Consider the following 23814-nt stretch of genomic DNA (forward strand, 5'->3'; position numbering starts at 1 on the left):
AAGTTTCATCTAATCCAGTATCAGAGGTTTCTGAGTAGGCAGGTATAGGATAATCTGTCCTCCCCATAGGTTTAAGGTCTCAAGCATGAGGTTTAACATCCCTTACAATGCTTTTGTTGTATTTAATTATAAAATGCTAGAAATTCGTGACATCTATATAAATATCTAATACTTTTTTGAATCTGTGTTAATTTCTCGAGCAATGAGTTCCAGTTTATCACACGTGAAGAAGTATTTCCTTTTCTTGGTTTTGACTTTCTCATACCTTACGATTTCATTGAATTCTCTCTTGTTCTTGTGCTATGGGACAAGGAGAACAGACGTTCCCAATCCACCTTCTCTGAACTATTCACCATTCTTCATTTTCTTATGTCCCCTCATCTCTCTATCCTTTTTAACAAACAATCCCAACCTTTTCAAGAGCTCCTCATGTCAAAATTTTTCCAGACCCTTGATCCTCTCATCACTCTTCTAACGAACTCAATCTAGTTCTGTAACCTCATACAGAGATGCTGTTAAACCCTTCTCTGCCCACTCACTCCTGGTTTATTCCACTGTGAATAAATAAAAAAAGCATTTATTTTTTATCTACATGTGAGCGTAATAAAGTATTCAGATCTACACTACTTCAGATGGAATACAACTACAGGAGGACTCGAGTCAAAAATTTCCTGTTCTCTTCACCTTGGAGTTTGATGGCTCTTTCAGTACTATAGCATGCATACTTTCCCATATTTTATGGCAACATTGTCCAAACTTTTCAGCTGAAGGGTTCAACATAGTATTTTTAAAAGGCCAAGGGGCCTACAATCAATAATTTTGGTCAGATTCTCCACCCTGTTTTCCTCCTACTGCACTGCTCAGGTAGTGTGCAAAGAGTAGGCTCCTGGACCTCCCTCCAGCAGCTCCTGGTGCAAGTGATATTTTGGGGCTTGAGGAGGCAAGTCGGGGAGATAGAGTGGCTGGATTGCACTATGACCTGGCTATCCCTTAGTGCCATATTGATCCTTGGGGATCAGAGCCAGTAAGTGCAAGTTAGCCTTCGCTAGTACTAAGATGGAAATATCTAGGAGCTGTAATTAGTTGCTGATTTGCAGCTTCTCCTTTATCTCTCTCGGAGTTCCCTGAATGACTGCAGAGAGACGAACAGCCACTCTTTGCTAGGCAGAGTCAAGCAAGCTCCTAGCAGAAAACAGAGCAGCCAGAGCCAGGGTTGACTCCAGGTACCAGTTTAGCAAGCAGGTGCTTGGGGCGGCCACTCCGGAGAGGGGCGGCATGTCTAGGTATTTTGCAGCAATTCAGCGGAGGGTCCCTCACTCCTGCTCAGAGCGAAGGACCTCCCGCTGAATTGCCGCAGCTCACGATCGCGGCTTTTTTGGCTGCTTGGGGCATCAAAACCCCTGGAGCTGGCCCTGGCCAGAGCCTACTCTCCTTCGCCCTCTGATGCAGGAGGTAGCCAGCAGGGGAACTGCTGAGAAGCTGCAAGAGGGAAAGGAACTGCTCCGAACATTCCAGAGCTGCTCCTGTGGCTGCAGGGAAAGCAATGGGAGGCAAAGCCCTCTACTTCCAGTCCACAGCAATAAGGTTGATACACACAGTTTAAAGCTGGCAGTGCATAGCTCAAGAAACACGTTTTCGCTTAATCATAGAACATTTTCTTCTTAATATAGTTGTCTTCAAGGGCTACATTTAGACTTTTCAGAGCTCCAGAAAACCCCTGGGTCACATAGTGTACAGCACTGTATTAGGGTGACGCTTTTGGTACTTACTTCAGGTCTGAGGATAGCCTTCTTACAGGCCTGACATAAAGCACCATTCTGGGAGAAACTGAGGGGAAGGCGACGGGTTCGATTCCGGCAAGTTGGCTCCTCACATATTAACCAACTCTGCAGAAGGAGAAGGGAAAAGAGAGGATAAAATAAACTTTACTATGATTAATTAAAACTCCTACCTTTTCCCCACCCAAATGTTGAACTCTACCTAGAAGATTTTAGTAATGTTTAAAAAGGAGATACTCTCTCTGATGATAAAGTACTCTAGAAAACATTAACTAGTCAGCCTCAACATCCCCTGGGAGGTTGGCATTACAAACAACACCCATTTTAAAGATGTAGCCACTGAACTACAGAAAGGTCAAGGTACTTGCCCAAGGTAAGCTAGTAAGAGGTAGTGTCAGAAAAGAACCAAGTAGTCCTGACATCAAATTCCTTGGTCTATCCACTATACAACACACTTCCCCTACTGCCACAACATATTGCATTCTATGCTGAACAGATGCATAACCCAAAATGTGTATTCTGCATCTACTTTCCTCTTCCACAACTGTGCAGCAAAGCAACACTGATGTAGTAGCAGGACAATCCTGGGGCAGCATGACAGAATGGCAAACCATACACGTTTCTTTTCATTCGCTGGCTTTTAGCAGGCATAACCTATCTATATCCATATTAATCTTAAGAAATTGCCATATAGACCCCACAGAGGTCCTGCTGATTGTCTCATTCATGACTCTTGTTTTACATCTCCCTCCCACACCTGTTCAGTATTGCTTCTTCGGGTACTGACATAATTTGCTTGCTTGAGTTTTAGGAGGAAGTAAGGGATTACAATATAGATCTATTTTTGGTGGATTTCCTAGTGATAAGCAGTTACTCTTCCATAGGCGGACCCAGCAAATCCAACACTGATAGACATGATTACCAAGCATTCCCCAATCTGTCTGGCTGAGCAAAAAAAATTCTGGCCCTGCTTGTTCTGACATGGCCCAGGCAAAGCATGCAGAATCTCTCTCTCAAGAACACAGAGGTAAGCAGAAGAGTGAAGAGTGGGTGCACTCCTGAGGCTAGTGCAATGCTCCCCGTTTATGCCCAGACAGTACAAACACAGCATCTATCAATGCACTACTTGTACTCTCGAGTGAGGATTTTATGCACCTCTAAGCAGGACAGGAAAGGCTTTTCTGAAGAACATCATGCTAGAGGCAAATTCCACAACACTGCAGAACTTCTATGCAGAATTTGTAGTATACACAATAACCATAAGGAGGGCAGAAAAATAAGAGACTATTCAGACACACAATGACAGAGAAAACTCTTTTTGAACATTTATTGTTTATAACACTTGCTCAGTGGGTTTAACTTTTAGAAAATGCAATTAGTTAAATATAAAAATCGTATTAATATAAAATTAAATGTTGAAAAATATGGGAATTTCAAGAGTTAAAGTATCTCCTTCAGGGTTAGCTATACACCTATGTAGTCCTTTTTTAGTGCCATTTTCATGGTTAAATGTAAACAGCTATTAACTAGTTCTTAGGATTCTTAAGCTACATTGAACAATACAGGTTACTATAATCCTTCAATTGAAGCCTTAACTTTTGGAAGTTCCTGAGTTCAGCCCTGATCCAAAGCCCACTGAAGTCAATGGCGACTCTATTGACTTGAACAGGTTTGGTTCAGGCCCTTAGTTCTCAGCTCCAGTTTTAGATATAAATCTCCACACATGTACTCAGATTTAAAAAAAAAAAAAAAAAAAAAAAGTGCTACTAAACTGCAGCACATCTGTAAATGACTCATATTTAGCTGACTTGGGGGCAGCCAAAATCCAAACATTTTTAAACCACGTGTGAAAATGCCAACTTTAAACATTCTTCACTTAGAAACTACTGGACTGATTTTCTTCACACTTGAAAGATAAACGAATATGATTACTCTCTATAAATACACAAGGAGGGGGATTAATACCAGAGAGGGAGAAGAGTTATTTAAGCTAAAGGACAACACTGGCACAAGAACAAATGGGTATAAACTAGCCATGGATAAATGTAGGCTGTAAATTAGAAGTTTTCTAACCATCAGAAAAGCGAGGTTCTGGAACAGCCTTCCAACAAGAGCTATGGGAACAAACAACCTAACTCAGTGGTCCCCAATGCGGTGCCCGCAGAACAAGCATCCGCCAAATTGCTGCCAAAAAGCGGCATCATCAAGAGGCATCGCCGCCAAAAAGCAGCATCAACAAGAGGCGTCGCTGCCAAAATGCCACTGATTTTCGGCGGCATTTCGGCAGTGACACCTCTTGATGTTGCCGCTTCTTAGCGGCATTTCGGCTGATGCTTGTCCACCGGCCGTGGTCCTTGGTGGCTTGTTGTCCGGCGCCCGCCATCCAGAAAAGGTTGGGGACCACTGACCTAGCTAGTTTTAAGATGGTGCGTTGTAAGTTTATGAACATAATTACAAGAGGTGTTGCCTATGATAGCAAGAGACTGGACTCAGTGACCCGGGAGATCCCTTCTAGTCCTGTCATGGTATACACAGAGATGGTAGACTGGAAACTTCTATTCACCCTGTCTCCTAACACAAAAACAAGAGAATATTCAATGAAATTAAAAGATAAGAATTTAAAAAAAAACCCCACAATAAAAAAACAAACATTTTTTAACACAAGTGATTGAACTGTGGAACTCATTACTACAGGAAGTCGTAGTAATGAGTCGATCAGACAAAGAATTTAAGATTTAAAAGAGTGGGTATTTATACAGATTTCAAGACTACCCAGAGTTATCATAATAGATAAAAACAAAAATTATGGAAGGGATATTAAACTTCATGCTTCAGGCCTTAAAACAAAAACTGCCAGATTAGGAAGACACCAATGCAACGGACAGATTGTCACACATTTATCTAATGAGAGAAGGTCTCACTAAGACTGGGCAATTTTTTTTTCCTGAATAGTGTATTTGAAAAAAATGCAGTTTCAGTCAATTCTAAACTATTCATGATTTTGACCCAAATTTGTCAAACAGTTTCCATTTTTTTTTCGGGCTAGATTCACAAGGAGATTTAGGTGCCACTCAGAAAAGAGGAGGTGGTGGTATCCCTTTGTACCTAATAACCCACTGGTTAAAGCACTCATCTGGTATGCAAGAGACTAGTGCTTAATTTGTAATAAGAGAGATGCTGGGGATCAAGCAATTATGTATCGGGACTCAAGCAATTTTTTACTTTAGTAACTGCAGCAAGCCCAGAGGTGCTGGGGCTATGAACTGCCAAGCTTAGAGGTGTCAGGGCTCAGCATTTTAGGAGACTCAAGTTAATTTTCCCACTCTGTAACAGGGATTTCAAATCAAGTATCCCACATCCCAGGTAAGTGTCCTAATCACCAGGCTACTCTGGGGGGAGCTCTTTCAGTCTCTCCTGTTGAAGTTTTTCCACTTTGTATAAATATTTAAATATTATTTGGTCCACAGAGAGAGAGAGAGTGTACAAAATATGCCTTGTGAGGTATCATTTGAAAGCCAATAACTTACTGGTCAATAATTTCATGATGAAATGTATGTAGCAACATTATATGTAAAGTTAGGAATACTCCCTGTATGATGTTTGTTAGCACATGTTCAAACCCACACAGCCGTGACAAGGCAAATGTTGTTAAACAAGTCTATCCTCAACAAAAGAAGAAACGGTTACTTAATGTAGCTGTGGTTCTTCAAGACATGATGCAGACGTGTATTCTGCTTAGATGTGTGCATGCCCAGTGCACTGGAGCTGGAGAAATTTATGTAGCAGTACCCGTAGAGGGGTGGCATTCACACCTCATGGCTGTAGCTCCTCATTTGGCTACAAGAGGCAGCCCTGACCCTCTCTCAGTTCCTTCACACCAAAATGCCCAGAAATGAGACTCCGATGCAGAGGACAGAGGCTGGGTCATGGAATACACATCTGCATCACACCTCCGAAGTACCACCAGTTACAGTAAGTAACCGTTTCTTCTCCAAGTAGCTGCAGCTGTACACTCCACATAGGTGACTTACAAGCCGTCCCCTCTGCCCCTACCTAAACAAAGACTGTAGGACCGTTCCACCTTGCATCCCCCTGGAAGAAGCAGTTATGGTATAATGGTTGGTGAATGTATGCTTCAATGACCATGTAGCAGCCATGCAAATGTGCAATACAGACAGGTCTCTGAGAAATGCTATGGATGCTGCTTTTGCTCTCATAGAATGAGCTCGCAGCCACTGAGGGGGCAGAGCCAAAGCTATCTCATATGCAGTTTCGATGCAGGATAATATGCATTTGGAGACTGTCTGCAAAGAGACCTCTTGACGCTTCATGCAATCTGCATATGATGGCATGGCATTGGAGAAGACTGATCTTTCCTGAACGGGGAGATGAAATGCCAATATTGCTGCCAGATGCAGTTTCAATTAACTAAACGCAAGCCCCAATGATTGAAGGCGCAGCAAGTACTTCAAAGTCCTGAATAGACACCAACAATGTTTATATTCCGCAACTAACGATCATACCAAAAATCTCTTCCATTTCACTGAATAAGCCATCCAGGTGGAGAGATTTCTATTGTTAAGGAGGACTTGCTGGACAGCCTCTGAACACTGCTCTTCCTCTTTATTCAGCCATGCAGCAACCATGCCACAACATGCAGGGAGCTGAACATAGGACGTAAGGAGTGGCCTTGGTTCTGAGTAAGTTGGGATGATAAGGAAGTGGTTTGGGATGCTGAATGGACAGTGCATGAAGGTACGAGAACCAGCTCTGCCTCAGCCATGCCGGGGCAATGATAATGAGCTTGACCCAATCCACCTTGAGCTTGAGGATGACCTGAGGCATGATCGGGGGAATGGGATACTGAACAGCTGACTGCCAGCTGAGGTCGAAAGCACTGGACTGAAGCCCCCTCAAAGGCAGAACAGACATTTCCTGTTATCCCTTGTTGCCAACAGGTTTATTGCTGGGATGCCTCAAACTGTGAAGATGACCCAGAGTACATTTGTCCTCAGAGACTACTCATGACTCAGGAAAAATACCTGATGTGATTGTCTGTGAGATGATTTTGAACCCTGGGCAAGTGAACGGCTATCAGAGTAAAGATTTCCTCAGTGCAGAACTGTCACACAGCCAGATCGCTTCTAGACAAAGCAACTTGGAATGTGCTCCTTCTTGTTTGTTCACATGGTACATCACAGCAAAATTGTCGGTAAGTATGTGAACTACTGAGTCTCTGATATGGTCCTGAGAAGCACTGCATGCATTGTAGATGGCCTGAAGCTCCAGAATGTTGATATAGAGTGAGACCTCTTGCTCCGACCACAGCCCCTGTATTTTCAGAGACCCCAGCTGTTCCCCATAACCTATCAAGGAGGTCTCGGTAACAACCAACATGGTTGGCAAGGGCAGACAAAGGGAATGCCTTGGCAAATGTTCTCTGGATTCATCCACCACTACAAGGAGTCCAGGACCAGTGGAGGAAGATGAATCAGTCTATCTAAAGGGTGAAGAGTGAGACAAACAGTCCTGAGCCACACATAAGGGGGGCGAAGGTGCAACCTTGCAAACTGGACCACCTATGTGCAAGTGGCCATCTGGCCCAAAAGCTGGAGACTTGTCCAAACTATTGTGAAAGGCTGAAAATGCAGACTGAGGCACAGGTGGCAAACTGTCTGAAAATGGTAAGTCGGCAGAAACGCTTTCGACATAGTGGAATCTAACAAGGTTCCAATGAACTAGATTTTCTGAGTGGGAGCCAAGGTTGACTTTCTGGTGTTTAGGATAAGACCAGATGGTCAAGCAACTGCAGTGTGGTTCTAACAGAAGCAAGAACTTCCTCTCTGGATCAGTAACCAGTCATTCCAAAGGAACTTTCTATGGTTTGGCAAAATTGCTGCAAGAAAGTAGGTATCCTGAAAGTACAGAGCAGCAAGCCAGTTGTTCTGAGATGCAACAAGGAGAATAGTAAATAGAATGACCATTCAGAACATTATGTACCTGATATATTTGTTGAGGTCGTAAAAGTAGAGGATAGGTCTTACCCCTCCCTTGGATTTGGTATCAGAAAGTCCCAGGAGTAGAAGCCATGACCACAGTGTTCCAGCGGAAACTCATTTATCACTCCCAAAGTACAGAGTAGACTTGCTCAAGGAGCAGTATCTTGTGAGATGGGTCCCTGAAGAGAGATGGGGAAAGAGGATGCAGGGGAGATGTGGAGGGGAACTAGCTGGTCTAACCTGATTCGACAGGGCTTAGGACCTAGCTGTCAGTGTCAAGCCTCAAACATTGTGGAAGAGGACTAGCCTATCTTCAAGAACCACATGGTAGCCTGAAGACCTTGAAGGAGTGCAGTGTCTCGTCAGTCTTGCAGAGAACAGCATTTGGCCATTGAAGAGCAGATCCTGAATGGTTTGCTGGACATACGGGACAATGCCTGAATTTTGCAGCCACGAAGCCCTCCTCACAGTAATCACAGAAGCCATCACCCAAGACCCTAAGAAGTCTGAGATGTCTAGTGTGGACTACAAGGATGTCTTAGCCACTAAGCTAGCCCTTAGTGACAAATAGACAAAATTCTTCTTGCTGATCTGAGAACTTTGACATAACTGTCCAGTGAACAAAATCCTACTTGGACAGCAAGGCTTGCTTGTTAGCAATTCATATCTGTAAGAAAGAAAAGGTGTCAATCTTTCTGCCCATAAGGTACATTCGTTTAGTGTCCTTATGATTGAGGGTGGACTTAAACCTGGCTTGACAGGCTCTGTCCCTCATCACAGTTACAAATAGAGAATTTGGGGCTAGGTGGGAGTAAAACACCTCAAATGCCTCATGGGAACTGTGGCACTCTGTGCCTCAAAGTAGCATGTTGGAACACATATAATCACCGGTCATGTAATTATATTTTTGAACAAAATATGCCATGTAAGATATCATAGAAAAGGTCATGATCTGCTGAAACTCATCATTCTGTCATAATATGTAGATCATTAGCGTGTATGAAGTTATGAGATTTTGCTGCATGGTTGCTACTGAAATACGCTGTAAGTTTGGGAATTGTCCCTTGCTAGTTCTCCAGGGACAATAAAGGAGGTGATCCACACTCATGTGGGAATTAAATGATCATTAATCAGCAGAAGAGTTGTAAACAAGGGTTTTACAGTTCTGTAAGAGAACCACCATACAATGGGGATCCCTCAACCCTGCAACTGGGCAAGCCCACCAGGCATGTCTGGGCTAGTTTCTTTCCAGGGATATGGACTATAAAATAAGGGACAAAGGCATCATCCTTTTGCCTTTCTCCTCCCCCACCTATGCTGGGAAGACAAAGACTTAAACTGAGCAGATCAGGCTTAAAGGGAAAGCCTATATATTAAGGACTGTAAACTACCTGTAACATCCAGTGGGGTGAGAAAAACTGCTTGATCCAAATACTGCTTAGGTTAAAGATTTAGACTGCAAGCGTACCTTTTATTTTCTTTGATAACTATTTCTGACTTATTGTTTCTACCACTTATAATCACTTAAGATCTATCATTCTGTAGTTAATAAATCTGCTTTATATTTCATCTAAAACAGTGTGTTTTGGTTGAAGTGACTGGGAAATCTCATTTCAGTTTACAAAAGCTAGTGTGTCTCCTTTCCACATTGAGGGAGGGGCAGACTGGGTAATGAACTTACAGTGGTCAGGTTTCTCACCAGGGCAAGATGGTACAGTTCTGGAGTGCAAGGCTGGGGGCTTAGGAAATTTGCTGTTGCCTTTCTCCGTGTGATGTGCGAGTGGCTCAGGGAACATTCGTGCAACCGAACTGGGTGTGGGGTGCCACATGCTGTTGTTCTGAGTGATAACAGGGCCTGCAGGTGTTTCCTGCTTGTCACTAGCAAAGCACTGTAAGAGACAACCCAGGCTGGAGAGTTAGGGGGGCACAGCAATATCCCAGTTCCAGGCTGTATCTAGGTATCCCATCACAGGAATGAACTAGCACTTTTCCATGTGCTTAACCACAGATGGTACCAAGGGCAGTATGTTCCAGAGGGCCATAGCCAGTTCAAGGAGTACATCATTGATATAGAGGACGACTTTCCCTGGGACAGACGGCTGCAGGATATTCACTAAATTGTGGGTGTTCTCTTGCAAGAACTCCACTTGGGTACTGAGGGAAGCAGGTATGTGCCACAAAACATCTTGGGCTGCCTTAAATTCTTTTGGTACCAAAAGGAGGGATGAACCAAGCCACACAAAATTATCTGGGGTTGAAGACAAATCCCTTCACTGGGCTAAAGCTGAATCTTGTTCCAGGGCTGTGGACCCAGATGGGACAACTATGGAGGCCCCGCACAGAGAAGGAAGGCCGGTACCTGGGTCTGCAGTGGATCAACAGTCACCACCACAGACCTGGCTGTCAGTCTCGCTTTTGAGCATGATGAAGAGGACTCCACAACTGAGGAGTGTCCCACAGACGCTGGGCCAGAGGACTCTGTTTCAACCACGAGACAAGCACCACTCCTGGTACTTACAACAGTTCATTGATGGCCCCTAATATTGGTCAGGCAATGGAAAATGGGAGGATGATGACCCTGACTCAGACACTGAGGAGCCTCAGGACCTGGGGGATAAGGGCAGAGCAAGACCAGAGGGAGTGAGTAGCTAGTCTGACTTGTCTGTCGCTGAGAACAAGGCAGGAAGTGGTACCCCGGAGCCAGAAATGGTTTAAATTCTGAAGTGAGCAGCAGTACCTGAGTGTCTGATAGTACCTGCATTGAGGGTGATGAAAACCACCACAGTAACTTTTCTAGTGCCCAGGAGATTCCCAGGACCAAGGTCCCCCACACGGATTCCAGTACTAGCCCTGCTTCCTCAACTTATGGAAGGGGAATATTGGGGTGTGGTGCTGACAGCCCTGAGAGTTCAGCAGCTTTTTTCAGTTGATGGAGCTATAGATGATGCAGCCATGGCAAAGTCTTGTGGGAAGGAAAGGAAGAGAAGGTCTGTAGCTGCCTGGTATGCTGTTGACATGGAAGCACTCAGTATCAGCATCAGACTCAAAGGATGCCCATGGCCAGAAGCAGTCAACTGTACAAGGTTTCTAAATCTGCCTACTCGGTACAGAAAGGTTAGAGCAGGGGTCAGCAACCTTTGGCATGTGGCCCATAAGGGTAATTCGTTGACAGGCTGCAAGACATTTTGTTTATGTTGACCGTCTGCAGGCATGGCCCTCCGCAGCTCCCAGTGGCCGCAGTTCACTGTTCCCGGCCAATGGGAGCTGCAGGAAGCGGTGTAGGTATTGAGCACACACACACCTAAGTGGAATACACGGCTGCATATACATGAAGAAGAATGTGTATTTACCTCAATTTACAGGTAAGTAGTAAACAGGGTCCTGGAGACAGTAAGAGGGGGAAATGGCAGGAGTCCAGGCAATTCTGCATTTTAGCATACACACGGGAGGAGAAAGAGCATGGAGCCACCTTCACCATTAGACTCCATGTTGCCTTCTTTACTGTTTGACTTAATTTTGCTTTGAGAGGTAATCCTCAGAAGAACCCTCTTCAAAGGGTGACTGGACTACAGAAGTGAGGGGCAAGAACATTCCAAGGCTTCTCTCTCTCGCTCTTTCAGATAAGAAGAAAAAGGAACTAGCCGTGCGACTTTGGGAGGGGTTCTGACCTGAGAATTTGGTCCAGAGGTGGGCAAACTACGGCCCAGGGGCCACGTCCGACCCTCGGGACCCTCCTGCCTGGCCCCTAAGCTCCTGGCCCGGGAGGCTAGTTCCCAGCCCTTTCCCTGCCGTTCCCCCTCCACTGAAGCCTCAGCTCACTGCGCCGCCAGCACAATGATCTGGGCAGAGAGCTCCTGGGGCAGCGCAGCTGCAGAGCTGCAGCCTGACCCAGTGCTCTGCAGTGGTCTGGCTGGCTTAAGCCAGGCGGCATGACTGCCTGTCCTGGTGCTCTGGGTGGCGCAGCTGTAGCGTAGTCAGCCACTGGTGCTCCAGGCAGCATGGTACGGGGGCAGGGAGTGTGGGGTTGGATAGAGGGCAGGGGAGTTTGGGGTGGTGGTTAGGGGCTGGGGGTGTGCATAGGGATTGGGGTGGTCAGAGGACAGGGGGGTTGAATGGGGGCAGGGGTCCCTGGGGGCAGTCAGAAATGAGAGGAGAGGTTGGATGGGGCGGCAGGGGACAGTCGGGGCAGGGCTTCCAGGGGCGGTCTGGGAGAAGGGGTGGTTGGACGGGGCAGGAATCCCAGGGGGGCGTCAGGGGGTGAGAAGCAGGAGGGGTCAAATAGGAGGCGGGGCGGGGCCGGGCCATGCCTGGCTGTTTGGGGAGGCACAGCCTCTGCTAACCAGTCCTCCATACAATTTTGGAAACCTGATGTGGCCGTCAGGCCGAAAAGTTTGCCCGTCCCTGATTTGGTCAGTCCTGTTGCTGAGAACATGTGGTAAGGATTTGACCTTGAACCAAGTCTAGTTTGTTAGGTTTTAGTTACTAGAAAGCATTTTATCTTTATTTTCTTGTAAGCATTTCTGTCTTTAATGCCTTGTAGTCACTTTAAATCTCTCTTTGTAGTTAAATAAATTTGCTTTATTTTTAATCAAAATTAATCCAGTGTTGTGTTTACACTGAACTATCTGATAACTCCAGTAAAAATAGCAATTTATTAAATATTGACCTTTTACAGAGAACATGGACCTCTAATATCTGAACTGTCCAGAAGAGGGCTGGACAGTGAAGAACACACATTTTGGGGGAAAATTTGGGACTGGGAGTGTGCTGGGGTCACCCTGTAGGTAGTAACCAAGGCTGCTGAAAGCCAGAATGTAGCTGGTGTATTGCTGATTGGCTACTGAGGTCAGAGTTGCTGGACCAGGGCTGTAGCTATACACAGACAATCAGGGTGTGACCTGTATGCTGTTTGGGAGCAGCCCAGGCGGAGAGCTACAGCAGCAAAGCACTGGGAAGCACCCAAGGTTGCAGGGCAGGCAGTGACAACTCTTCACTGGTCTGGACTGCACCCTGGAATGTGACAATCTCCCACCTCCTTTGCTTGCTTTCTGCCAACTGTTGGCATTTAGGGCTAATGATCAAGCATTTGAAGAGCAACATAAACATGATTCATTTGTAAGGAGCTGCTTATATTATTTCACTAAAAAGTACATAAAAAGGGCCACCAACCCTATCATGTAGTAATTACACTTCTTTATGTAACTACTTTATTTTTTTATTTACTGCTTAAGAAAGAACTATGAATGTTACTGGTCATACAACGCATTTAAGGAAAACAAGAATCAACAGACTGACAACCAAACTGAAAACAATCACCATATTTTAAGACAACAACAAAACGTCAACATTCTACAACTCATTAATATTCTTCTTTTGCTTTTAATTATTAAGAAATGTCTAGTTATTGACATACGTAGCTGAAACTTATTTTTCTAGATAAATTACAATTCCATAGTTCACTGAGGTATGTTAAAAACTGGGGAAGTGCTAAGTTGCCAAGTCATCTGCATTTAAAGCAAATACCCAGCTGTATCTCTGACACAGATACTGACTAAATGTCCCTTCAATTCATATAGAAAACAGATAATATAATTTGTCTAGACTTCCTACCAGTCATAATTAACATTAAAGAGGTCTTTTCTTCTTTGTCACCTCGCTATTCAGTACTTATTTGCATTTGTTTGTACTTACTATCTGTTAATCTCTCTTTACAAATGACAACAATAACTAGAGCTATTATGCATGGAAATTAAACATGCAGATAAATGTGTGAAGGGAGCTATTTTTGAAAAAAGCAATATTAAAAGCATGTAGCTCTTTATGTCTCTTGTTTTGCTTTGATAATTAAGCTCTGGTCTTGATTTGCTTTAAACAAAAAACTTTTCCAAGGACATTCATGTTGCAATCAAATTCAACATATGCACTCTGTTTAGTTTCAATTTATTCAAATGCATTATCGTTAACCCTTATTTGACTCATGCCCATTGTCTTTGCTGACCAAACAAAACCAGTCCTTCATTTCCCAGCAGCTATTGTTATGTCTTTAAATTAATTTGTGAAATAGCAAATAAAATTATGGCAGGAAACCCTCTGTTTTGAATTTGCTTGGTGTCTTCACCACTGACTACCATGATAACAACGTTGACAAGTCTAGTGATTCTAACAATTCTTCATTCAAATGCCCAGCTAAGTGTCAGAAATGTAAGACAAGGAAATTGGAGAAAATGTGTGATGTAAAAGAAAATCCCTGAATTATACTGTGTCCACTAAGTATAGCTGACGGAGAAAAGAATTGCAAATGAAAAGTACAGCTCTCTCTCCTTAAGCCTGTTGTTGATAGTCTAGCTTTTTGAATATTGCAGTTAGACAAGCATTATAAATATTATCCTATTGTAAACTTGCTATCTTAACTAGCTGAGCATGATAATTATTCTCTAATATAGCAACACTTGGATATCTTGTAATGTGCTCAATGGTATGCTTCAGATAGGCTTCATTTTAGCAATTACTTAGGTTGATATTAACTCAGCCAGTGATACTTATGTATGGCATAAAATAGTCAGATGTTATGCAATGTATCCTATGATAAGTCAAACTAAAGACTTTTTTTTGAGGCCATGTCTAATAAGAAATGGGTCTTCATTCTACATATTAATAGTGAGCAAATTGAGTTATTATTGCAACACCTTTGGATTTTGTTTAAATACAAAAAAGTTTGTTTTGCTTCCTGCATGAACACATTTTTAGAAATTTTAACAACACCTAATTTCCACAAGAACAAAAATTGGTCAAATCTCAAAACCAAAAGCCACAGAGAAAACAAAAGACAAGACAAATGCCCAGGTAGCCAGCTGCAAGAAAACAAGTATATTCTACAGCCTGGTAGCTCCATCTACTGCCGGGCATGCGTATGCAAGAGGGGGAACTACTGTATATCAGCAGCTCCATGATACTCCAAACAGGGAACTTCCAAGTAAAAAGGTAAAATGCTAGAGTTGCCTGGGAAACAGAATTTTAATTTTACCATCAATTTCTAGATTTTTGATTTTTTTTTTGGTCTGAGTCAGGATGGAAATCCCAAACTATTGTTTTCCTTCATAGAATGGATATTCTGCAATATTTTGTCTTAGCAATAACAAAATGTTCTCACATATAAGTGTTTCTGAAATTAATTATTGCTACACAGGATCCCTGGAGGACTACAGCAGAGTCAGGGAGCCTGGAATCCCAGCTCTGCAGGAGCCCACCAAGAAGCTGCACCACAGCAGTGGAGCTTGGAAGCCTGGGCTTCCCATCACTCAACCTGGTGGGCTGCCATGGAATTGGGGAGCAACAGACCTGTTAATTTCCAAGAAAAACTGAAAATTTTCTGTGCAATTTAGATTTTGTGGAAAGTGCATTTTCTGTCAAAAAAATTATTCCAACAGAAAATGTCCAGCTAGCTCCAGCAAATGTGTAAAACTAATAGTGCTACACAAAAAATCCAATGTGCAGATATTCAATAGGAAGAAGGAAGATAATGCTGAAAAAGACAGATGATAATGGACAGGAAGTTAGAAGAGCATCTGAAAGGCAACAGCACAAAAAAGGAAATATACTTGCTATCTATACATGTCTGATGTATTCAAACACATATGAATCCGGTGTACTGCATTTAATTCTGGGCACCTCATTAATTGGAAAGATAAAAATTGACAAGAGAGAGAAAAGACAAAAAATATTGTCAGGGACTAAAGATACTGAATGATACATTTATACATTTAAGCTTAAAGAAACTAAATATGTATAGTTTAAGTGATGAATAATGAAGGAGTAACAACATAATAATTACACAGTTGAAGGGTGTAAACACACACGAGGAAAATGAATTACTGAGGGTGATTAATGCACATAGGAGGTCACAGTGGATGCACTGTTTGGAACATTGAAAACTAGAGTGGAGAAAATTTTCAGAAAATGTGTTGTAGGGAAAAAAGTCATATATTAAAAGATTGATAAACTCGTTCAGATGACTAAAATTTTCCTTTCTAGGCCCAACCTTTCCTCCTACCCAGCCCAATGTACTTTGCCCCCTTTCTCATCAGACACTGGACACACTTCAGACATGAGCTGGGGCTCCAGAGCTTTACCATGCTCCTTTCATCTGTCCACACAAAGACTATTTCTTAAGCTGTATAAAACACAATCTTATTGGCAATAGAATTAGTTTAGCTAGCAACCTTAGATGGCACTACTATGCATAACAAGTCCAACAGAGAAGCACAGAACACAGCTGTAATTGTCCTTAAAGAATTTATCTGGAAGGAAGGAAGGAAGGGCAGACTGAGAGAAGAAGTTAGTCCCAGAATGGAAAATTTCTTACCCGATAACTTCCTGTCTGCTTGCAACATGTCCCATAACAGAGCTGTTCTCCTCTCTGCAGTTCTGCTTGCAACATGTCACAACATTCTCCGGCTTGTAAAAATTCTTATAAGATGATTGGTATTGAAGTTATTGTTGCTAATCAGTGAACTGTGTACAGTAAGCTAACTAGCACACAAAACTACAGACTTAAAATTAAATGGCGTCTGTTGGCTAATGAAGCCACACCATGGATTGTAGAATCACAGGAGACACTAGCAGAAAGGAAATTATTGGGTAAGAAATTTCCCATTTGGAAGTCTAATGTCTCCCACAATTCTCTGATGTATGGGAAGTAGTGAGCAATGAACAGTAAGCATGGAGGGATAAACAAACATACTGAAAAAGAGCTATACCCTTGAACTAAATGGATGAATGGTAAGTTATTTACCATAGCTCATTGCATACAGCACCTTCTTTTCTAAGGAGGCCTCTGCAGGATAGAAAATCCACCTTATAATGTTTAATAAAGGTGTCGATATAAGACACATTGCTGCTCTGTAGACTCTCTCACAGTTGACACACAAGCTCTTTCTGTTTAAAGTCACCAAAGTTCTCGTAGTGTGTGTTTTGATTCCATTTCTTAAGAAATGAATTCACCTGATGGTCTGTATGGATAACTTAATCATCTGTCCAAGGATACTTCGTATGCCAGAGACCGTGGCACTTTGGATGAAAGAACATGAACAAGGAGCCTAATCTTCTTCTAAGCTAATCTAGTGCTCTCTCTATATCCATATTATGCTACAGACTTCAGTAAAGCACAGGATTTGGGCAGAATGATGGGAGTATCACTTACTGTGACATATGGAAAAAGGAATCATGTTTGGCAAGAGGCTCTGGATTTCTTAAAACCACTTATGTTGTCATTGTGGTACACACAATATAGTTTGCACATGGATAGAGCTGCTAACTCCAAGACTAATCCAGCAGATACGATAGTGATCAAGAAGCAAGTGTTTTGATAGAGAAAAGAGAGTGGTGTGACCACTGTTAGTGGTTCAAAAGTGTGGGTGGTTAGAGCTTTTAGAACCAATGGCAGATCCCACTTAGGAACGATTGTTCTGAACATGTCTCTGAAAAATCTTGAGATTTGAGGATTTTTGACTAAAGAGCTTGAGTATTCTGCACACAAGACACTACTTATGGCTGACACCCCGAAGTACTATGATGTTGGGCAGAAGATCCTTGTCCATACCATCTTGAAGAAAATCCAGAATTGCTGGAATACCACGATCCTTGAGGTGTCTGCTTTCTTGACATTATGAGCTAAACCATGACCAGATGGAGGAGCTGGTCTTTAGCACTGAAGAGCATCTGGAGGCCAGTAGAATCCTACTCACTTTGGAGGATAAATTCAAAGCAATTAACAGCTCCTGTTCAACAGTCATGCTGTCAGTTGGAGATGGCCTGGAGAACAGGACTTTGGTGAAAGATGTTCAGACTCTGGTAAATGCTGTGGGGGTTCCAACGCCAAGTCTACTGGGTACAAAAAGATGGTCTCTGTGGCCAGTGTAGAACTAGAACTATATATCACCTTTGCTACCTCTCGCCTTATCTTCTGAATCACCTCTTCTAAAAGATGAAGTGGTGGGAATGTGAAAGCAAGCCCTTCAGCCACCAGCGTGCAAGAGTATTTGTTCCCAGTGACCTGGGATCTGCTTCCTCGATTAAGTACTTTGGTAATTATTTGTTCTTGTGACTGGCAAACAGATAGACAGCTGGAACTAGTCACCATTCTGAGTTGTTGACTGTATGTCTGTTGGGCCAATCTGCGTTCACGTCTATTTCTACCTTTATGTGAATCGTTCTTACAGAAGCCAGAGTCTCTTCAGCCCATTCCATTATTTCCATCGCTGCCAAGTGTAGAGTTGAGCTTCAGATTCCCCCTTAGTTGGTGAGGTATGCCTCTGTGGTACTGTCTGACTGGATGGAGTGGTGAAATGAAGACTAGTTTCACCACTTTTAGCTTCAAGAGGCTGATGGTCTCATTCCAGTCTATGGAGTTCCATGTGCCGTGAGCTGTACTGTGTCCCAGATATGCTCCCCACCTCCATTAAGCTGGCATCTGTAAGGAGTACCTGAGGGCCTGGAGGACAGATATGAAGATCCCTGCAGACACTCCCTGGGATTGTCCACCGACTGAGAGATTCCAGCATGTAGTACGGAACCAGCACCTGATCTATCACGCATTCCAGTGAGTAGTTCCACACCTTCTGGAGATGCCTACTATGGAATCTTGTGCATGGTATAATTGTTACACATGAGACCAGAAGGCCTAGTAGCTACAGACACAGAGATGAACGATCTTGGATTCCTTCCAAGCATGAATTTCAAGTTCTGGATTTGCTCAAATCTGTCCAGTAAGGGGAAAACCTTGGCCACAGATGTGTCTCTTTGTGGAAGGGAAGGGATAAAAAAGCTCTTCCTGCTGTTTATCACAAACCCATGTGCTTGAACCAATTCTAACGCTGGAACTGTGGTGTTGTGAGCTGCTTCTTTGGTCAGAGATCTGATAAAAAAAATATAGTCTAGGAAGAAATACAGGTTAGGGCTCTGAGACTGGCTATGTCCACCACGAGCATCTGGTAAAGACTCTGGGAGCTGATTAAAAGTATCTGCTAAGTCCAATGAGGTAACAAAATCCCTTTGGATAGGGTTGTTACTGCCAAGGCTATGGAGTCCATCCAAAATCTGTTTTCTTCATCCATTTGTTGAGCTGTTCAAAATCCAAGATGCTTTAAACCTCTTCTTCTCCAGCACTTCAGGCTACACACTCCATATTTTTCATTATCCAGAAGAACCTTCCTTCTGAAAGAACCAATTATATTGCTCTTGTAGCTAGAAAGAAAAAGCTCTCATTCATACTACTCCAGATAGGTGACAGGATGTAGGGACAGTATGGGGCTCTTAGCTAGTGAAATACACAACCTCTCTCACCCACATTGACTCATAGACTTTAAGGCCAGAAGAGACCACCATGATCATCCAGTCTGACCTCCCCCTCATTGCAGACCACAAAACCTCACCCATCCACTCAGGAGGTAGGCCCATAACCTCTGGCTGAGTTCTGAAGTCCTTGATTTAAATTAATCAAGCAAGACTCCACCATTTACTCTAGATCAAACCAGCAAGTGACCCATGACTCAAGCTGCAGAAGAAGGCAACCCCCAGAGTCTCTGCCAGGGAGAAAATCCCCCTGCCCCTAATTATGGTGATCAGTTAGACCCTGAGCATGTGGGGAATGCCCACCAGCCACACACCTGAGGCCTCCCTAGCTAGTGTCCCATCACCAGACTTTGAAGATATTTACGGATAGGTCATACGCCACTGTAGGCAATCTCATTATACCATCCCCTCGATAAACTTATCAAGCTCAGTCTTAAAACAAGTTAAGTGTCTGTGGTCAAAAGACCATTCTTCAAAGAAGCGGGATATTCTGCTTCCTAGAGTCTAACTGGGTAACAGGCACAGTCTTTCACAGTGAGCATCTAGAGCTATTGCAGCTACCTCTGGCTTTGATTCCTGATCCACAGTTGCAGGGTTTTCCTCTGACGTACCTGTCGGCTTTCTTTTCATACTTCCGTGATGAGGATAGATGAAAGGAAAATTTTTGCATGTAGTTGGGCTTTAGTACCTTTTCAAGGTACTGTGTGGAGATGACAGGAACTACTTCAGTTTGGATGCCCTGTGTGCTACTCTCTTATCCAATTTTTCTTAAAATAGGGAAAAGCCTGTGAATTTGGGTGCCTTAATCACTAGATTACAGAGTCATTCTCTCTGTCCCAATGACTATTTAAGTATTTTATCTATAGTGGAACAGTCACTATAGGGTGAGGGCAAGGGCGAGAGAGAGACAGACTCTGTAGTCCATGTGTGATGGGTTGGATCACAGACATCCCCTTGGGACTGCCACCTGATGTACTGAGACTACCTCTGAGCCCGTTTTCCCTGGCAGCTTGGGACTTCAGTACCCTGTCTTGTTGAGCAAGACACGCTAGCCTGGTGCAAACACAGACCCAGGTCTGAACCACACCCCCAAAAGCTGCAGGCTTAACTGAAAACAGCTTAAGAAGTGCTCCTGTCTCCAACACCCAGATACCCAGTTCCCAATGGGATCCCAAACCCCAAATAAATCCGTTTTACTCTGTATAAAGTTTATACAGGTAAACTCATAAATTGTTCATCCTCTATAACACTGATAGAGAGCTATGTATAGTTTTTTGCTCCTCCAGGTATGCTCTGATTAATTAATAAGTAAAAAGTGATTTTATTAAACATAAAGTAGGATTTAAGTGGTTCCAAGTAATAATAGACAGAACAAAGTAAATTACCAAGAAAAATAAAACAAGATCATGCAAGTCTAAGCCTAATACAGTAGGAAACTAAATGCACGTAAATCTCACCCTCAGAGATGTTCCAATAAGCTTCTTTCACAGACTAGACTCCTTCCTAGTCTGGGTCCAGCAATCATTCACACCCCTGTAATTACTGTTCTTTGTTCCAGTTTCTTTCAGGCATCTCTTTGGGGTGGAGAGGCTATCTTCTGAGCCAGTTGAAGACAAAATGGAGGGGTTTCCAGGGACTTTTATAGTCTCTCTCTTGTGCAACATCACAGCCACAAGATGGGGTCACTAGCCACCTGGGCAAGTCACACGTCTATGGATGATTCAGCTTTTTGCAGGCCAACACTATTGTTTACATGTTAGTTTGAACGTTCCCAGGAAAGCTCAGATGTGGATTGGTGTTTCCTAAAGTCCATTGTTACTTAATTACTCCCATTACTTGAATAACCTCTTCACACCATGTTGACCAGATCTGCCTTATGTGCTTCCTACAGCAAACACTTTAAATGTAAGCACAGAGCCAACACTCATAACTTCAGATATAAAAATGATACAAGCATATAAATAGGATGAATATATTCAGTAGATTATAACCTTTGCAAAGATATGTTACATGTCATATCTAGCATAAAACATATTCCAGTTATGTCATATTTACACTCAAACATATTTCTATAAAGCATTATTGGGTGCAATGTCACACCAGGAGTTAGGGCCAGTCTCACTGCTTCAATCACTCATTTATTTATCCACAGTGGAACATCTTCAATAGAAGAGACGGGGAGAGCCCCACATCAGAATATTCCATAGCTCAGTGGTTCTCTTGAAAAGGTGGGAGACCATTCTGGCAGAGAAGGGGGAATTGAACCTGAGTCTCCCACATCCCAAGCAAGTATGCTAATGACTGGGCTGGAAGTTATAAGGTGGGGATCACTGCCACCATTACCACCACCTTCCCCTCCTCCAGTTGGATTATCAATGGGGCATGATCCAGTATGTGTGCTCAGAGGCTGCCTACCTAACTAGGTGCTATATGTGACTAAGGCAGATGATCCCATTCCACGATTTGTGAATTGGAAGGCAAGGAGATAGGGTCTGGGTGCCTAGAGGGAGGCTGCAGTGTGCATGCCCTGAGGTAGAAACATAGGCGTCTATGGAACTTTTACCCTGAAAACTTAAGTGCTGAGTGAGTTTAGGTGCCTACTGCGTTCGGCAAGAGTTCTGTTGATCACAGTGGAGCCAAAACTGGGACTAAGGTGCCTAAACTCAAAGTAACTTTGTGGATCTGGGGCAACGTGTTTAAAGCAAGAAAGAGGTCCACCAGCATGATCGTGGATATTTTAGCAGTGTCCATGGTCATAAAGAGGTTACTGTGTTAGAGCCAAGAGGGCTGTGTCTGTGCTGTGCTCTGGTCTGAACCCTGATTGTGGTGCTTCCAGGATGTTGGTTAATGTCACTTATGGTTGGTGGTTACTATTTTCTCATTTATTTTTAATCCAGAAATGCGAGTTGGAGACGGAATGGTAGTTGGAAAGGTCATCAGGGTTTAGTGTTGGCCTCTCGAACATTGTACTGACTATTGAGGTCTTTCAAGGAGCAAGTCAAGTGAAAATGCATGACAATAATAGTCCCATGTGATGCGAGAAATAGATGCACTGAACAAAGTGGCAAAAGACAATTGATTTGAATAACAGTATATCAATATACAGAACTCTTTTGTGGCAAAGGCCACCAAGGTGGTTTACCAAAATGCCACTAACAAGGTTTCCCAAGACTCATTTGAAAGGTTTCCCTGCCAGGAAAAATACCATTTCACCCCACACTTGGGATAAATATTGCAGGGAACTGTATGATATGAGCAAAATGAATTCTAAACTGGAAATGAAAGTGGCTGAGATCTATGTGAGGTGCTAGACTTATCCCAATGCACCTGCTCCTACGCTCAAACAACTTGTGGATGTGGTGTGGATGCTGTAAAGCAATAGAGCCCGTGGAGTGGATAACATACAAGCAGAAATAATTAAAAGTGGTGGGGACGCACTCATCAGGGTATACCATAAGCTTGTCAGTGTGATTTGGGAGCATGGAAAATGGCTCAAGAGTTGGATGGTTCCTATTCATAAAAAGGGGGACTTGGCTATTTGTGGATGTTACTACACAATCTCATTATTGACTCACCCTAGCAAAATACTGCTGTACATCACCCTGAAGAGAACTGTGTCCATGACAGAGAACCTTCTGGATGAAGAACAAGCCAAGTTGAAGCCCAAAGGGATAGACTGGAGCAAATATTCAGTCTCCATGTGCTATGTGAGAGAGTGCTGGAGCACATGGGAAGATAGTTTATGTCTTCATGTATTTTGCTAAGGTGTTTAACTGCATGTGGCACAAAGCGCTTTGGGCAACCTTGCAGTTGATGACAGCTGGTGAAACTGTAATCAGGCTGATACAAAATTACTACGGAAATGTGACAGTTTCATTTTTTCTGGAGAGTGAGCAAAGTAGTTGGTTTGACTTGAGGATAGGTGTCAGAGATGGTTGCATGCTATCTTGAAGAAATTTTAAGAAGAGCCATTGATGGAAACCTATACAAGGTCCTACCTGTCAATGGACAAAAAATTAGTCATCTGTGCTTCACCAATGACACTGACCTGATGTTGCAAGAAGAGGTACAAAAGCTGTCAGAAAGACTAGCAATGGAAGCAGAAACGTTAGGTCTAAAGACAGCACATGAAAAAAAAGACAGTAGTGACATAATCTATTGAAAAAGCAGATACTCCTACCTAAATCTGAGGCAGACTGGAGTGCACTGGGCACTTCAAATACCTGGATAGTATGACTATACGGGATTCTAAACATTACTTAGAGACCCAAAGTAAAATTGAACTTGTGACTCCTGCTCTACTGAGCCTCAGCCACATTCGGAGAAGCACAGGTAAAGCATAAAATGAAATTGCTGCAGTCTCTTGTCTTCAGCATCTTGCTATATGCATGTGAAACATGGATGCTAAGAACGGACATTAAGTCCTGTCTACACTGCATCTGGGACATTAAGTCCTGTCTACCTGTATCAGTGGGGCTCATATGAGCTTGCTAAAAATAGCTGTGCAGACTTTATGGCTTGGGCTGGAGCTCAGGCTCTAAATCTTGGGGTGGGGAAAGGTTGGCTTCAGAGCCCGAGCTGCAATGTCAAAGCACTGTACACACAACTATTTTCAGTGTGGTAGCATTAGCACACCCAACACAGGTCTGTGAATCCAGGCTGGGAGGCTCGCTCCCAGACACAGTATA

The 23814-nt window shown here is 43.2% G+C and overlaps 1 protein-coding gene across 3 annotated transcripts in view; it reads right to left on the bottom strand.

Moving 5' to 3' along the window:
- POLA1 (DNA polymerase alpha 1, catalytic subunit) overlaps positions 1-23814 on the bottom strand; it is a 360332-nt gene that overhangs the window by 98363 nt on the left and 238155 nt on the right. For all 3 annotated transcript variants that reach the window (XM_032772417.2, XM_032772418.2, XM_032772415.2), the window contains one exon: positions 1770-1886. In XM_032772417.2, coding sequence (XP_032628308.1) covers positions 1770-1886 — 117 coding nt within the window. The remainder of the gene's footprint in view (positions 1-1769; positions 1887-23814) is intronic.

The sequence above is a fragment of the Chelonoidis abingdonii genome, chromosome 1 (genome assembly GCF_003597395.2).
Source record: "Chelonoidis abingdonii isolate Lonesome George chromosome 1, CheloAbing_2.0, whole genome shotgun sequence".
In the NCBI taxonomy this organism is placed as follows: Eukaryota; Metazoa; Chordata; order Testudines; family Testudinidae; genus Chelonoidis; species Chelonoidis abingdonii.